Raw genomic sequence first — 15,336 nt, 5'->3', positions numbered from 1 at the left:
TGTCAGAAATGGACCAGGTAAATTTGAGGGCAGGGTGAAAGTTGGAGGCAAAGTTAATGAAATCAACTTACCGGAACCCCACCCTCGCCTCTGCCTGTTCACGCCGAAGCCTGCTGAGCCAAAGCCGGTCCGCTCCGACGATGGCCTCTGTCTACGGCGGTCTTTTCGTTAAACCTTTGGCGTGCTACGTCACGCGCCTGCGCAATCTAGCCTCCTTTCCCCGATCGGTTAAAAAAAACTCTTCTCCGAGATGCCTTTACTTCTTCACTCTCCGCCTCTTGCTTCGATTGCTCCCCCTGCTGGTTTCACCAATCACCTGGTGTTTCTCTCTCCCCTCCCCCCAAACTTTAGAATCTGCTCCTCAGCTTTTATTTCTCCAGTCCTGCTGAAGAGACTCGAACCAAAACCTCGACTGTGCTTTTTTCCATAGATGCTGCCTGGGCTGCTGAGTTCCTCCAGCATTTTGTGTGGGGAAGTCAGCAGGCCATGCCGCATCTATGCAAAGGAATACAGTCAATGTTTCGGACTGAAACCCTTCAGCAGGATTGGAAAGGAAGGGGAGAAGGTGGGGAATGTGAGGAAGATGTACAAGGTGGCAAGTGATAGGTGGAGACTCCAGGAGAGGGAATTGTCATGGAATATGAACTCCACGGATTCAGACTGATGCATGTTACCTGCATTTCCTCGAACAAAAATGGGTTCAAAACCAACTAACTGATTCCTGCTGGGATCCCGGTTCTATTTGTCTCGTTCTGTCTGGGCAGCCTGCAACCTAGCGACATGAACATCAAATTCTCAAACTTCCCGTATTTACTCCATCACCCTCTCTGTCACTTTTCCTTTTTAATTCTCTCTGCCCTCCTGATCCACCAACCCCCATCACCCTCTCTCTTTCTGCCCATCCCCCAAACACTCCCCCACCTCCTTCCTTTTATTCTGGGGTCTACTTTCCTCTCCTAACAGATTCCATCATCTTGGTCACTGCCACCTCTCACCTCCCAGCTTCTGACACATTTCCACCCTCTACCCCTCCCTCCTCTGTCTATCACCCTTTCATCTGGATCCGCCCACCACCAGCCAACTCTTACCCCACCCTTCCCTTCATCATTCCACACCGGTCACCTCCCCTTTTCTTTTCAGCCCAATTGAAGGGGATGGGAACCAAAATGTCGATTACCCATTTCCCTCTATAGATGCTGCCTGACACGCTGAGGTTCTCCAGCCTGTTACCATCACGTGTCCCACCTCTGCAAGAGTCACCTTGACCTCCCTCTCCCAGTCAGCATCACAACCACTTGTTCCATTTCACCTGTCCCGGGGCGGGTGGACTTTAGCACCCGGGGGACCCGGGGAGCTCAGGTCCCGCCGCCCGCGGCTGCTGCTGAATCCGCAGTGTTTCTGTTCCGTTGACGGATGCGGTGAATGAGTTAAGATTAATGGATCGATAATTCTCACATCGCGTTTATTTCACTCTCCGCACATTTATATGTAACCCCCTCGCTCAGCTCGTTCTCGTCTAGGGGGAGCAGCCTTCGGCCCCGCCAAACTGGGTAATCAGCTGGTGTGGATGCTGTGTGATGTCCCCGCCTGCCAAAGAACAGGACACCATATGCGATTAAATGATTACAGTTTATAAAGATTACTATAACTGATTAATAACCAACCAGTATATATGAAGGAAAAGAAAGTAAAGAAAAGGCGCCAAACTTATCAAAGTCCAAACCACTTCGTGCACAACCGTTGGAGCTCAATTACTGAAGTCTTCTGGCCACCATTCGATCCCCTCCGAACTCCTCGACTCGCAGCTCAGGACCCTCCGAACTCCTCGACTCTCCAAACAGCTCAGGACCCTCCGAAGTGGTCAGCCAAGCACATCTCTCTTCGTCTCCTCTCCTCGGGGTACCTCCTGGCCTTGGACCCCCGCTTGGGGTCCGTTCCTCGCCTAGTTTACAGCATTGCGTCCTCTCTCTCACCCCCTCGCGCCGATCTGCCCAAAAGCCCGTCAACAATAGTTTACAGACTCAGAAGAAAGAACAACATTAATCCCAATTGGTTTACAAAGGAATACAATTCTCATTATCAGTAAATTTTAACCCAAACAAGCTTCCAGCACTCTCTCGCAACAAAGAAGCATTCCTACTTTTAACAAAACAAATAAGTCATTTTGATTAACATACGCAGTAACATAACATTTAACTACACTGACTTACTCCTGACGCCGGTCCCGGGATCCGACCCGTTTACAGATCCGGAGCGGAACCGGAGCAGATTCTCAGCCACTCGTTTACATTCCAACTCCAGAAGAAAGGATAAAGTTTCTCCGTGAATTTATTCCCGGTGAAGGTGTGGAGATGGGACTTGGTCTCCGCGTTGTAAAATGAAACTGTCCCGGACTCGTAACTGAGATAAACTCCGACCCTCCCGGGGATGGGACCGGCCGGGAGACGGGACTCAGGGGAGGTGAAACCCCACATCCCGCCATCACACAGTTCAGGTGGCATGCCCAGACGAATAATTGTTGGGGCAGGGAGATAGGATTCAGGGGACCCGAAAACCCACGGCATGCCATAATGCGGCTCATGAGAGATAAACGGACTCTCCATCAACTCTGGGGCACGGAGATGGGACCCAGGGGACGTGAAAACCCGCATCTCGTTATCACGCCGCCCGATGATCCAGAAACCGGTCTCCGGACTCGGTCTGACCCCTCTCTTCCTCTCCACAGACTCTGCAGCGACTCCCAGACACCAGCGCCGATTCCCAGTTAGCTCCACCTCCCAGTAATGTCTCCCAGATGTGAATCCCTCCGATCCCAGCACACAAGGCCGGTCTGTGAACCTCTTCCCGGTGTCAGGGAGATTCCTCTGGGTCCCGGTCCGTCTCACACTCTTCCGATCCTCAGACACCTTGAGCCGCGGATGCGCCGTTTCCACATCCAGGGTGACAGAGACTGGGGGGAGAAGCAGAGAATTAGAGAGTCCCCGGGGATCGGGGGGAGACTCGGGCAGCGCGGCCCCGGGGATCGGGAGGACTCGGGCAGCGCGGCCCCGGGATCGATCGGGGGAGACTCGGGCAGCGCGGCCCCGGGGATCGGGGGGAGACTCGGGCAGCGCGGCCCCGGGATCGATCGGGGGAGACTCGGGCAGCGCGTCCCCGGGAATCGGGGGGAGGGGAGACTCGGGCAGCGCGGCCCCGGGAATCGGGGGAGATGCCGACAGGACCATTTCCCGGGGTTTTACCCAAACACAGCGGATGGACAATTAGTACTTTCCCAAGATTTTTCCTCGACATGGAGAGCGGATTTTTCCCGATCAACACACACAAAATTCTGGAGGATCTCAGCGGGTCAAGTGTGATAAGAGAGATGTACAGTCGATGTGTCAAGGCAAGACATTAACTCACGAATGGAAAGAAAGACGGGAGATAGCAGTGGAAATGGGTGTGAGGAAGGGGTGGAGCAACAACTGGATCCAGATGAGGATGGGGTGAGTAAACACTGGAGGCATTTAAAGAGGCAGAATTCATTCGTGCCGACCAACTCACTTTAATGAACTAGTTCTATTTGCCTGTATTTGCCCATTATTCCTTTTAACCCTTTCCCACCCACGTACTCGTGCAGATGTCTTTTAAATCGTTGTAACTGTATCCACCTCTACGGTTTCCTTTGGCAGCCTCCTGAGCTCCAGGAAAAAGTCCCAGAATATCCAGCCTCTCCTTGTAACCCAACCCCTCCAGTCCCAGTAACATCCTTGTCAATCTGTTTTATACCCTCTCAGTTTAATGACATCCTTCCTGTAGAAAGATCACCAGCACTGGACAGAGTGATCCAAATCATAAAGACAAGAAAATCTGCAGATGCTGGAAATCCAAAGCAACACACACAAAACTTTGGCCCAAATCATCAACTGTTTATTCATATCCAGAGCTGCTGCCTGACCTGCTGAGTTCCTCCAGCAGTTTGTGTGAGTTACTCTACTCCAAACGTGGCCTTCCCAATGTCTTGTACACTCATAACATGACGTCCCAGATCCTGCACTCAGTATTCTGACTGATGAAGACAATCACCTCCTGGTCTCTCTGTTCCACAACACTCTCCAGGGCCCCCGATTGCTGTGTAAATCCTGTCCTGGTTCACCTTCCAAAATGCAACACCCTCATCTCTCTGAATTAAAATCAGTTTCCATCCAATGGCCCAGAGACCCAATTAATCAGGATCTCATTGTAATCTTGGATAACCGATGAGCAAGAGGGTTATGTAGTGGATAACACAATACTGTTGCACCTCAGGGCATTCCGGAGTTCAGAGTTCAATTCCGACACCATCTGTAAGGAATTTGTACTTTCTCCCCGTCACCTCCTGCATTTCCTCCGGGTGCTCCTGATTCATCCCTCAGATTGGGGAGGAGTGGACAGCGAGGAAGACCATCAGCACTTGTAAAGGGATCTGGAGCAGCTGGGAAAATGGGCTGAAAAGTGTCAGCTGGAATTTAATGCAGACAAGTGTGAACTGTTGCTCTTCAGTAGGACCCCAGCGTCGGTCTTTCACAGTGAATGGTCGGGCACTGAGGACTCTGTTCTACAGCAGATCTGGGAACACAGGTCCAGAATACATCGAAAGTGATGTTACAGGTAGATAGGGTCATAAAAAAGCTTTTCTTTGGCCTTCAAAGTATTGAGTACAGGAGATGGATGTTATGTTGAAGTTGCATGAGATGTTGGTGAGGCCTAATCTGGGGTATTGTGTGCAATTTTGGTCACCAACCTACAGGAAGGATATAAACAAGTTTGAAAGAGTACAGAGAAAATTTCCAGGGATGTTGCTGGGACTGGAGGACCTGAGTCATAAGGAAAGATTGAATAGTTTAGGACTTTATTCCTGTAACATAGAAGACTGAGGGGAGATTTGATAGAGGTATACTAAATTATGAGGGGTATAGAGTGGGTAAATGCAAACAGGCTTTTTCCATTGAGGTTGGGTGGGATTACTAACAGAGGTCACGGGTGAAGGGTGAAAGATTTAAGGGGAATATGAGGGGAAACTTCTTCATTCAGTGAGTTGTGAGAGTGCAGAACGAGCTGCCAGCCCACGTGGTGCATGCAAGCTCGATTTAAACATTTAAGAGAAGTTTGGACGGTACATGAATGGTCGGAGTTGGAGGACCATGGTCCCAGTGCAGGTCGATGGGAGCAGGTAGTTTAAATGCTTCGGTATAGACCAGGTGGGCAGAATGGCCTGTGCTGTTAGTTTCTATCACTCTGTGACGCTAGTACAAAGACATAACAGTTTGTAGGTTAAATGGACATTGTACATTGCCCCATGATTAGGCTGGTTTTAAATAGTTGGGGTGCAGGGTGGAGCGGGTCGTTGGTCTAGGATGGCCTGTTTCAAACTGTCTCTAAATGAATAAATAACCTCTTCACTATCCATGAAACCACCAATTTTAGAGTCCTTCACAAACCTACTAAACATGTCACCTACATTCTCTCCAAATCATTCACATAAATGATGAAAAACAGTGGACCTAGCACCGACCCCTGCAGCACAACCACTGGTCACAGGACTCCACCCAGACAACTCTGTATCCTATTCCAGATCGTACTGTATCCCAAGTGATCTAACTCTCTGCGACCTTGTCCAATCCCTCGCTAAACTACATGGAGACGATGTCTACAGTACTTTCATCAGCTGTAATTTATTTATTGAGATACAGCACGGAATAGGCCCTTCCGGCCCTTTGACCCCCACCACCCAGAAACCCCGATTTAATCCGAGCCTGACCATGGGACAAGTTACAATAACCCCCTCCACCCAGCAACCCCTGATTTAATCCGAGCCTGACCATGGGACAAGTTACAATGACCCCACCACCCAGCAACCCCTGATTTAATCTGAGCCTGACCATGGGACAAGTTACAATGACCCCCACCACCCAGCAACCCCCGATTTAATCCGAGCCTGACCATGGGACAAGTTACAATGACTCCCACCACCCAGCAACCCCCGATTTAATCCGAGCCTGACCATGGGACAAGTTACAATGACCCCCACCACCCAGCAACCCGATTTAATCCGAGCCTGACCATGGGACAAGTTACAATGACCCCCACCACCCAGAAACCCGATTTAATCTGAGCCTGACCATGGGACAAGTTACAATGACCCCCACCACCCAGAAACCCGATTTAATCCGAGCCTGACCATGGGACAAGTTACAATGACCCCCACCACCCAGCAACCCCTGATTTAATCTGAGCCTGACCATGGGACAATGTTACAATGACCAATTAACCTGCCAACCGTATGGGTTTGGACTGTGAAACCGGAGAACCCAGAGGAAATCCACACAGTCACGGGGAGAACGTACAAACTCCTTACAGTCAGTGACGGGACAAGAACCCAGGTCACTGGTACTGTGAAGCGTTGTGCTAACCAGGCTTTTCCCAACAGCCTGTCTTCAATAAAGTTTCAACATTAGTCTCCCTCCAGTCTTCTGGCCTCTCACCCACAGCTATCAATGACACACATATCTCCAAAAGGGCTCCACACTTTCCTTCCGAACTTCCCACAAAATCCTGGGACACACTTGATCAGGACCTGGGGATTTATCAACCTTTCTGCATTTTAGGACCTGCAGCACATTTGCTTCTGTAATGTGGTAGAAAATGAGGTCGATCATCTTCTGTAACATGGGGGAATTGAGGGCCCTGTGGAACTGGCACAGAAGAGGAGTTGAGGCCTGGGACAGAGAAATGATGACAGGGAAGGTTTAGAAGGATATGGGCCAAATGCAGGTAAATAGGCCGAGGGGTGATCTGACAGATATATGTAAGGTTATGAGGGGTTAGATTGAGCAGATGGTTGAAATCTTCTTCCCACAGGAGGGGGATCAAATACAAGAGTTCACATGTCTGAGGTGAGAGGAAGGAGGTTAAAGGTGAGTTTATTTGAACAGTGAGCGGCTGATGTTGGAACTTGCTGCCAGAGGAGGTGATGGAATCAGATACAGTCACTGTGTTTCAGAGACACTCAGACAGACACTTCAATAGATAAGGCACAGATGGAGACTGACCTAAATAGGTCAGAACAGAGGTGATAGGCCAAAGGACCTTTTTCTCTGCTGTACGACAATGACTCTGTGACTTTAAGTGAACTGAATGACTGAGACCCCACAGCCTCCAGTTCAGAGAATTCCAGATACACCATCCTCTGAGGGTTCACCCATCCTGAGACAGTGACCCCTGACCCTCGACCCCTCAGACAGGGTAAACATCCTCCCTGCATCCTGCCTGTTGCATTTGGAAAGACAAGGACAAATCGGGGACAGTAAGCATGGCATTGTGCATGGAAAATCATGTCTCACAAATTCCAGTTTGTTGAAGAGGTGACAGAGAGGGTTGACCAAGACAGGGTGGTAGACATTGTCCACATGAACTTCACCAGAGCATTTGATGTTGATCATAGACCACACGTGGAGTATTGTGTGCATTTCTGGGTCCCCGACTCTGGGAAGATGTCATTACACCGGTCAGGAAGCTTCAGGAGGCTGTAACAATGGCTGGAGGGCTTGGGTTAAAAGGAGAGACTGGATAAACTGGGGACATTTCCCTGGAGTGATGGATGTTGAAGGGTGACCCCTTACCGAGGTATATAAAATCAGGGGCAGACGTAAGGTCATGGTCTTTTTCCCCAGAAAGGGGGAATCCAAAACCAGAGGGCAGAGAGGGAAGGTGAGAGGGGAGAGTTTTTTAAGGGAGCTGCAGAGCAACCAGTGACCAATCGTCATCTGGGATTGATCAGTAAGAGCAAACTAAAGGAAGACGGGCAAGCACAGCGGCCATTGTCCGAGTGGACACCGTCCGAGTGGACATTGTCAGAGTGGACACTGTCAGAGTGGACATCGTCCGAGTGGACACCGTCAGAGTGGACACCGTCAGAGTGGACACCGTCAGAGTGGACATCGTCCGAGTGGACACCGTCAGAGTGGACATCATCAGAGTGGACATCATCAGAGTGGACACCGTCATAGTGGACATCATCTGAGTGGACATCGTCAGAGTGGACATCATCAGAGTGGACATCATCAGAGTGGACACCGTCCGAGTGGACACCGTCTGAGTGGACATCATCAGAGTGGACACTGTCAGAGTGGACACCGTCCGAGTGGACATCGTCTGAGTGGACATCATCCGAGTGGACACTGTCAGAGTGGACATCGTCCGAGTGGACATCGTCAGAGTGGACATCGTCAGAGTGGACATCGTCAGAGTGGACATCATCAGAGTGGACACCGTCAGAGTGGACACCGTACGAGTGGACACCGTCAGAGTGGACACCGTCCGAGTGGACACCGTCAGAGTGGACATCATCAGAGTGGACATCATCAGAGTGGACACCGTCTGAGTGGACACCGTCCGAGTGGACATTGTCAGAGTGGACACCGTCCGAGTGGACACCGTCAGAGTGGACATCATCTGAGTGGACACCGTCAGAGTGGACACCGTCCGAGTGGACATTGTCAGAGAGGACACCGTCCGAGTGGACATCATCAGAGTGGACACTGTCAGAGTGGACACCGTCCGAGTGGACATTGTCAGAGTGGACACCGTCCGAGTGGACATCGTCCGAGTGGACACTGTCAGAGTGGACACCGTCCGAGTGGACATCGTCAGAGTGGACACTGTCAGAGTGGACACCGTCCGAGTGGACATCGTCAGAGTGGACACCGTCAGAGTGGACACCGTTTGAGTGGACACCGTTTGAGTGGACATTGTCAGAGTGGACACTGTCAGAGTGGACATCGTCCGAGTGGACACCGTCAGAGTGGACATCATCAGAGTGGACATCGTCCGAGTGGACACCGTTTGAGTGGACATTGTCAGAGTGGACACTGTCAGAGTGGACACCGTTTGAGTGGACACCGTTTGAGTGGACATTGTCAGAGTGGACACTGTCAGAGTGGACATCGTCCGAGTGGACACCGTCAGAGTGGACATCATCAGAGTGGACATCGTCCGAGTGGACACCGTTTGAGTGGACATCGTCCGAGTGGACACTGTCAGAGTGGACACCGTCCGAGTGGACATCGTCCGAGTGGACACCGTCAGAGTGGACACCGTCCGAGTGGACATCGTCCGAGTGGACACCGTCAGAGTGGACATCATCAGAGTGGACACCGTCCGAGTGGACATAATCAGAGTGGACATCGTCCGAGTGGACACCGTTTGAGTGGACATCGTCCGAGTGGACACTGTCAGAGTGGACACCGGCCGAGTGGACATCGTCCGAGTGGACACCGTCAGAGTGGACACCGTCAGAGTGGACATCGCTTGAGTGGACATCATCAGAGTGGACATCATCAGAGTGGACACCGTCAGAGTGGACACCGTCCGAGTGGACACCGTCTGAGTGGACACCGTCCGAGTGGACACCGTCAGAGTGGACATCGTCAGAGTGGACATCATCAGAGTGGACACTGTCAGAGTGGACATTGTCAGAGTGGACATCGTCTGAATGGACACCGTCTGAGTGGACACCGTCAGAGTGGACATCGTCTGAGTGGACATCATCCGAGTGGACACTGTCAGAGTGGACATCGTCAGAGTGGACACTGTCAGAGTGGACACCGTCCGAGTGGACATTGTCAGAGTGGACACTGTCAGAGTGGACACCGTCCGAGGTGACATTGTCAGAGTGGACACTGTCAGAGTGGACACCGTCCGAGTGGACATCATCAGAGTGGACACTGTCAGAGTGGACATCGTCTGAGTGGACACTGTCAGAGTGGACACCGTCCGAGTGGACATTGTCAGAGTGGACACCGTCAGAGTGGACACCGTCCGAGTGGACACTGTCAGAGTGGACACCGTCCGAGTGGACATCGTCTGAGTGGACACCGTCAGAGTGGACACCGTCCGAGTGGACATTGTCAGAGTGGACACCGTCCGAGTGGACACCGTCAGAGTGGACATCATCTGAGTGGACACCGTCAGAGTGGACACCGTCCGAGTGGACATTGTCAGAGAGGACACCGTCCGAGTGGACACCGTCCGAGTGGACATCATCAGAGTGGACATCGTCCGAGTGGACACCGTTTGAGTGGACATCGTCCGAGTGGACACTGTCAGAGTGGACACCGTCCGAGTGGACACCGTCAGAGTGGACACCGTCAGAGTGGACATCGCCTGAGTGGACATCGTCAGAGTGGACATCATCAGAGTGGACATCATCAGAGTGGACACCGTCAGAGTGGACACCGTCCGAGTGGACACCGTCTGAGTGGACACCGTCCGAGTGGACACCGTCAGAGTGGACACCGTCCGAGTGGACACTGTCAGAGTGGACACCGTCCGAGTGGACATCGTCTGAGTGGACACCGTCCGAGTGGACATCGTCTGAGTGGACACCGTCAGAGTGGACACCGTCAGAGTGGACATCGCCTGAGTGGACACCGTCCGAGTGGACACCGTCAGAGTGGACACCGTCAGAGTGGACATCGCCTGAGTGGACATCGTCAGAGTGGACATCATCAGAGTGGACATCATCAGAGTGGACACCGTCAGAGTGGACACCGTCCGAGTGGACACCGTCTGAGTGGACACCGTCCGAGTGGACACCGTCAGAGTGGACACCGTCCGAGTGGACACTGTCAGAGTGGACACCGTCCGAGTGGACATCGTCTGAGTGGACACCGTCCGAGTGGACATCGTCTGAGTGGACACCGTCAGAGTGGACACCGTCCGAGTGGACATTGTCAGAGTGGACACCGTCCGAGTGGACACCGTCAGAGTGGACATCATCTGAGTGGACACCGTCAGAGTGGACACCGTCCGAGTGGACATTGTCAGAGAGGACACCGTCCGAGTGGACACCGTCCGAGTGGACATCATCAGAGTGGACATCGTCCGAGTGGACACCGTTTGAGTGGACATCGTCCGAGTGGACACTGTCAGAGTGGACACCGTCCGAGTGGACATCGTCCGAGTGGACACCGTCAGAGTGGACACCGTCAGAGTGGACATCGCCTGAGTGGACATCGTCAGAGTGGACATCATCAGAGTGGACATCATCAGAGTGGACACCGTCAGAGTGGACACCGTCCGAGTGGACACCGTCTGAGTGGACACCGTCCGAGTGGACACCGTCAGAGTGGACATCGTCAGAGTGGACATCATCAGAGTGGACACCGTCAGAGTGGACATCGTCAGAGTGGACATCATCAGAGTGGACACTGTCAGAGTGGACATTGTCAGAGTGGACATCGTCTGAATGGACACCGTCTGAGTGGACACCGTCAGAGTGGACATCGTCTGAGTGGACATCATCCGAGTGGACACTGTCAGAGTGGACATCGTCAGAGTGGACACTGTCAGAGTGGACACCGTCCGAGTGGACATTGTCAGAGTGGACACTGTCAGAGTGGACACCGTCCGAGGTGACATTGTCAGAGTGGACACTGTCAGAGTGGACACCGTCCGAGTGGACATCATCAGAGTGGACACTGTCAGAGTGGACATCGTCTGAGTGGACACTGTCAGAGTGGACACCGTCCGAGTGGACATTGTCAGAGTGGACACCGTAAGAGTGGACACCGTCCGAGTGGACACTGTCAGAGTGGACACCGTCCGAGTGGACATCGTCTGAGTGGACACCGTCCGAGTGGACATCGTCTGAGTGGACACCGTCAGAGTGGACACCGTCCGAGTGGACATTGTCAGAGTGGACACCGTCCGAGTGGACACCGTCAGAGTGGACATCATCTGAGTGGACACCGTCAGAGTGGACACCGTCCGAGTGGACATTGTCAGAGAGGACACCGTCCGAGTGGACATCGTCAGAGTGGACACTGTCAGAGTGGACACCGTCCGAGTGGACATCGTCAGAGTGGACACCGTCAGAGTGGACACCGTTTGAGTGGACACCGTTTGAGTGGACATTGTCAGAGTGGACACTGTCAGAGTGGACATCGTCCGAGTGGACACCGTCAGAGTGGACATCATCAGAGTGGACATCGTCCGAGTGGACATCGTCCGAGTGGACACCGTTTGAGTGGACATTGTCAGAGTGGACACTGTCAGAGTGGACACCGTTTGAGTGGACACCGTTTGAGTGGACATTGTCAGAGTGGACACTGTCAGAGTGGACATCGTCCGAGTGGACACCGTCAGAGTGGACATCATCAGAGTGGACATCGTCCGAGTGGACACCGTTTGAGTGGACATCGTCCGAGTGGACACTGTCAGAGTGGACACCGTCCGAGTGGACATCGTCCGAGTGGACACCGTCAGAGTGGACATCGCCTGAGTGGACATCGTCAGAGTGGACATCATCAGAGTGGACACCGTCCGAGTGGACATCATCAGAGTGGACATCGTCCGAGTGGACACCGTTTGAGTGGACATCGTCCGAGTGGACACTGTCAGAGTGGACACCGTCCGAGTGGACACCGTCAGAGTGGACATCGTCAGAGTGGACATCATCAGAGTGGACACTGTCAGAGTGGACACCGTCCGAGTGGACATCGTCTGAGTGGACATTGTCAGAGTGGACATTGTCAGAGTGGACATCGTCTGAATGGACACCGTCTGAGTGGACACCGTCAGAGTGGACATCGTCTGAGTGGACATCATCCGAGTGGACACCGTCAGAGTGGACATCGTCAGAGTGGACACTGTCAGAGTGGACACCGTCCGAGTGGACATTGTCAGAGTGGACACCGTCAGAGTGGACACCGTCCGAGGTGACATTGTCAGAGTGGACACTGTCAGAGTGGACACCGTCCGAGTGGACATCATCAGAGTGGACACTGTCAGAGTGGACATCGTCTGAGTGGACACTGTCAGAGTGGACACCGTCCGAGTGGACATTGTCAGAGTGGACACCGTCAGAGTGGACACCGTCCGAGTGGACACTGTCAGAGTGGACACCGTCCGAGTGGACATCGTCTGAGTGGACACCGTCCGAGTGGACATCGTCTGAGTGGACACCGTCAGAGTGGACACCGTCCGAGTGGACATTGTCAGAGTGGACACCGTCCGAGTGGACACCGTCAGAGTGGACATCATCTGAGTGGACACCGTCAGAGTGGACACCGTCCGAGTGGACATTGTCAGAGAGGACACCGTCCGAGTGGACATCATCAGAGTGGACACTGTCAGAGTGGACACCGTCCGAGTGGACATTGTCAGAGTGGACACCGTCCGAGTGGACATCGTCCGAGTGGACACTGTCAGAGTGGACACCGTCCGAGTGGACATCGTCAGAGTGGACACTGTCAGAGTGGACACCGTCCGAGTGGACATCGTCAGAGTGGACACCGTCAGAGTGGACACCGTTTGAGTGGACACCGTTTGAGTGGACATTGTCAGAGTGGACACTGTCAGAGTGGACATCGTCCGAGTGGACACCGTCAGAGTGGACATCATCAGAGTGGACATCGTCCGAGTGGACATCGTCCGAGTGGACACCGTTTGAGTGGACATTGTCAGAGTGGACACTGTCAGAGTGGACACCGTTTGAGTGGACACCGTTTGAGTGGACATTGTCAGAGTGGACACTGTCAGAGTGGACATCGTCCGAGTGGACACCGTCAGAGTGGACATCATCAGAGTGGACATCGTCCGAGTGGACACCGTTTGAGTGGACATCGTCCGAGTGGACACTGTCAGAGTGGACACCGTCCGAGTGGACATCGTCAGAGTGGACACCGTCAGAGTGGACACCGTCAGAGTGGACATCGCCTGAGTGGACATCGTCAGAGTGGACATCATCAGAGTGGACACCGTCCGAGTGGACATCATCAGAGTGGACATCGTCCGAGTGGACACCGTTTGAGTGGACATCGTCCGAGTGGACACTGTCAGAGTGGACACCGTCCGAGTGGACATCGTCCGAGTGGACACCGTCAGAGTGGACACCGTCAGAGTGGACATCGCCTGAGTGGACATCGTCAGAGTGGACATCATCAGAGTGGACATCATCAGAGTGGACACCGTCAGAGTGGACACCGTCCGAGTGGACACCGTCTGAGTGGACACCGTCCGAGTGGACACCGTCAGAGTGGACATCGTCAGAGTGGACATCATCAGAGTGGACACTGTCAGAGTGGACACCGTCCGAGTGGACATCGTCTGAGTGGACATTGTCAGAGTGGACATTGTCAGAGTGGACATCGTCTGAATGGACACCGTCTGAGTGGACACCGTCAGAGTGGACATCGTCTGAGTGGACATCATCCGAGTGGACACCGTCAGAGTGGACATCGTCAGAGTGGACACTGTCAGAGTGGACACCGTCCGAGTGGACATTGTCAGAGTGGACACTGTCAGAGTGGACACCGTCCGGGGTGACATTGTCAGAGTGGACACTGTCAGAGTGGACACCGTCCGAGTGGACATCATCAGAGTGGACACTGTCAGAGTGGACATCGTCTGAGTGGACACTGTCAGAGTGGACACCGTCCGAGTGGACATTGTCAGAGTGGACACCGTCTGAGTGGACACCGTCCGAGTGGACACTGTCAGAGTGGACACCGTCCGAGTGGACATCGTCTGAGTGGACACCGTCCGAGTGGACATCGTCTGAGTGGACACCGTCAGAGTGGACACCGTCCGAGTGGACATTGTCAGAGTGGACACCGTCAGAGTGGACACCGTCCGAGTGGACACTGTCAGAGTGGACACCGTCCGAGTGGACACCGTCAGAGTGGACACCGTCCGAGTGGACATCGTCTGAGTGGACATCGTCCGAGTGGACATCGTCGGAGTGGACATCGTCCGAGTGGACATCGTCTGAGTGGACACCGTCAGAGTGGACACCGTCCGAGTGGACATCGTCGGAGTGGACATCGTCCGAGTGGACATCGACTGAGTGGACACCGTCAGAGTGGACACCGTCCGAGTGGACATTGTCAGAGTGGACACCGTCCGAGTGGACACCGTCAGAGTGGACATCATCTGAGTGGACACCGTCAGAGTGGACACCGTCCGAGTGGACATTGTCAGAGAGGACACCGTCCGAGTGGACATCATCAGAGTGGACACTGTCAGAGTGGACACCGTCCGAGTGGACATTGTCAGAGTGGACACCGTCCGAGTGGACATCGTCTGAGTGGACATTGTCAGAGTGGACACCGTCAGAGTGGACATCGTCTGAGTGGACATCATCCGAGTGGACACCGTCAGAGTGGACATCGTCAGAGTGGACACTGTCAGAGTGGACACCGTCCGAGTGGACATTGTCAGAGTGGACACTGTCAGAGTGGACACCGTCCGGGGTGACATTGTCAGAGTGGACACTGTCAGAGTGGACACCGTCCGAGTGGACATCATCAGAGTGGA

General features: G+C 53.3%; 1 protein-coding gene across 2 annotated transcripts in view; it reads right to left on the bottom strand.

Annotated features, from left to right (window-relative positions):
• Window positions 1-1,610: 1,610 nt before the first annotated feature.
• LOC132394715 (E3 ubiquitin-protein ligase TRIM39-like) overlaps window positions 1,611-15,336 on the bottom strand; it is a 46,531-nt gene continuing 32,805 nt past the window's right edge. Inside the window, exon 6 of one of the 2 annotated variants that reach the window (XM_059971099.1) lies at window positions 1,611-2,950. In XM_059971099.1, coding sequence (XP_059827082.1) covers window positions 2,241-2,950 — 710 coding nt within the window. In that variant the 3' untranslated portion in view covers window positions 1,611-2,240. The remainder of the gene's footprint in view (window positions 2,951-15,336) is intronic. The other variant, XR_009512407.1, reaches the window with a different exon arrangement.

Source organism: Hypanus sabinus, chromosome 5 (genome assembly GCF_030144855.1).
Source record: "Hypanus sabinus isolate sHypSab1 chromosome 5, sHypSab1.hap1, whole genome shotgun sequence".
In the NCBI taxonomy this organism is placed as follows: domain Eukaryota; kingdom Metazoa; phylum Chordata; class Chondrichthyes; order Myliobatiformes; family Dasyatidae; genus Hypanus; species Hypanus sabinus.
The sequence above is the reverse complement of the archived record's forward strand: the minus strand, read 5'-3'. Positions and strand labels throughout refer to the sequence as shown.